The sequence below is a fragment of the Sinocyclocheilus anshuiensis genome, unplaced genomic scaffold, assembly GCF_001515605.1.
Source record: "Sinocyclocheilus anshuiensis isolate Anshui unplaced genomic scaffold, SAMN03320099.WGS_v1.1 scaffold1543, whole genome shotgun sequence".
NCBI lineage: Eukaryota > Metazoa > Chordata > Actinopteri > Cypriniformes > Cyprinidae > Sinocyclocheilus > Sinocyclocheilus anshuiensis.
Window position 1 is genome coordinate 747,674 of NW_015551074.1, and position 1,595 is coordinate 749,268.

General features: G+C 49.2%; 1 protein-coding gene across 1 annotated transcript in view; it reads left to right on the plus strand.

The window, feature by feature from the left end:
• The window catches only part of LOC107662214 (dual specificity protein phosphatase 16-like), a 27,286-nt gene extending 25,691 nt beyond the window's left edge, over window positions 1-1,595 (plus strand). Inside the window, exon 7 of the mRNA XM_016452145.1 lies at window positions 320-1,595. Within this exon, the coding sequence (XP_016307631.1) occupies window positions 320-1,109 (790 nt within the window). The 3' untranslated portion in view covers window positions 1,110-1,595. The remainder of the gene's footprint in view (window positions 1-319) is intronic.

Here is a 1,595-nt window from a genome sequence, read left to right on the forward strand (position 1 = left end):
GTAATTGCGAGTTTATATCTTGCAGTTGACTTTTTTCTCGCAATTCTGACTTTTTTCTCGTAATTGTGAGTTTATATCTTGCAGTTGACTTTTTTCTCGCAATTCTGACTTTTTTCTCGTAATTGCGAGTTTATATCTTGCAATTCTAACTTTTTTCTCGCAAGTCTGATTTTTCTCGCAGTTCCGACGTCTTTTCTCAGAATTGCGAGATGTAAACTCACAATGTCGAGAAAAAGAGTCAGAATTGTGAGATAAAAAGTCGCAATTACCGATCGATCTCCAAGCTGTGACTGTGACCTCACCACATGTCCGTTCGCAGGTTCGTGAAGGAGAAACGGCCGACCATCTCACCCAACTTCAACTTCCTGGGTCAGCTGCTGGACTTCGAGAAGAAGCTGAAGAGCGCGAGCGCCGCGCCGCTCAAACCCCGTCCGCTGTCGGACGAGCAGAAGCCGGAGCTGCTGACGATGCCCTGCGTTCTGGCCGAGGAGCATCTGTTGGCCCGGGCGCTCTGCGGCCTTCAGCTCGGCGAGGAACCGGAGGAGAACGTCCAGCCCAAATGCTCCTTCTCCCTGGACATCAAGTCGTACGGCGAGTCCGGAGCGTCTCTGCGAGCGTTTCCCGTCGGCGAACCCTGCCAGTTCTCACCGGTGCAGGAGGTTTCAGAGCAAAGTCCAGCTGAAGATCAAGCTAACAAGATGCTCCAGTGCAGCGGCAGCGTGGATGGAGCTCCGTCGCGCTCGCAGCACCCGTCTAAAGCGGCAGTGGGCGCGCTTAAAGGCTGGCACTCGGACGTCGTCCTGGGACCCGTGGCTGGAGGCTGGTTCCTCTCCTCAGAGTCGGCACGCTTCTACTCCACCTCGGCTATCTTCAGCGGCGGCAGCTGCGCTCCGGGACTGGAGGCGGTGAGGAGACGCAGGCGGCAGCGCAGCAGGGATGGAGGAGACTCGCGCAGGAGCTGGCACGAAGAGAGCAGCTTCGAGAAGCAGCTGAAGCGCAGGAGCTGCCAGATAGATGGCATGACGGACAGCCGATCCAGAGAGGAGATGAGCACGAGGAGCAGCCAGTCCAGCTTCTCCGGCAGCATAGAAATCATCGAGGTCTCCTGAGGACTCCACACACAGTCATTTGTTTCTTTGCTTTGTTCTCATTCAGATTTGAACTCGATAAGGTGCCGCACAAATTAAGGCAAGAAACTACAGATGAACAGGCTGAACCTTAATATACATCACCAGCTGACTGATTACGTTAAGAATTACAAACCATTTTTCCCTGAAATGTTGGTTAAATACACAAATGAGGCATCACTTTAATTAAACATGCACATAATTAATTCTCTAATCAAATATGCACTCATTTTTTGCATGCATTTCCAGCACATAAATCTGAACATTTCTTAAATATGTTTTTTTTTTAAACATATTAAAGTTTTTTTTTCTGGAGGGGATTCTGGATTTCTCTTTTTATCAGAAAATACTGTTAACAGACACGAAACAAATACATTTTCACCATGCTTTCAGCGTGAATGAAATATGACCCTGCAGCACAAAAGCAGTCTTAAGTCGCTGGGGTATATTTGTAGCAATAGCCAACAA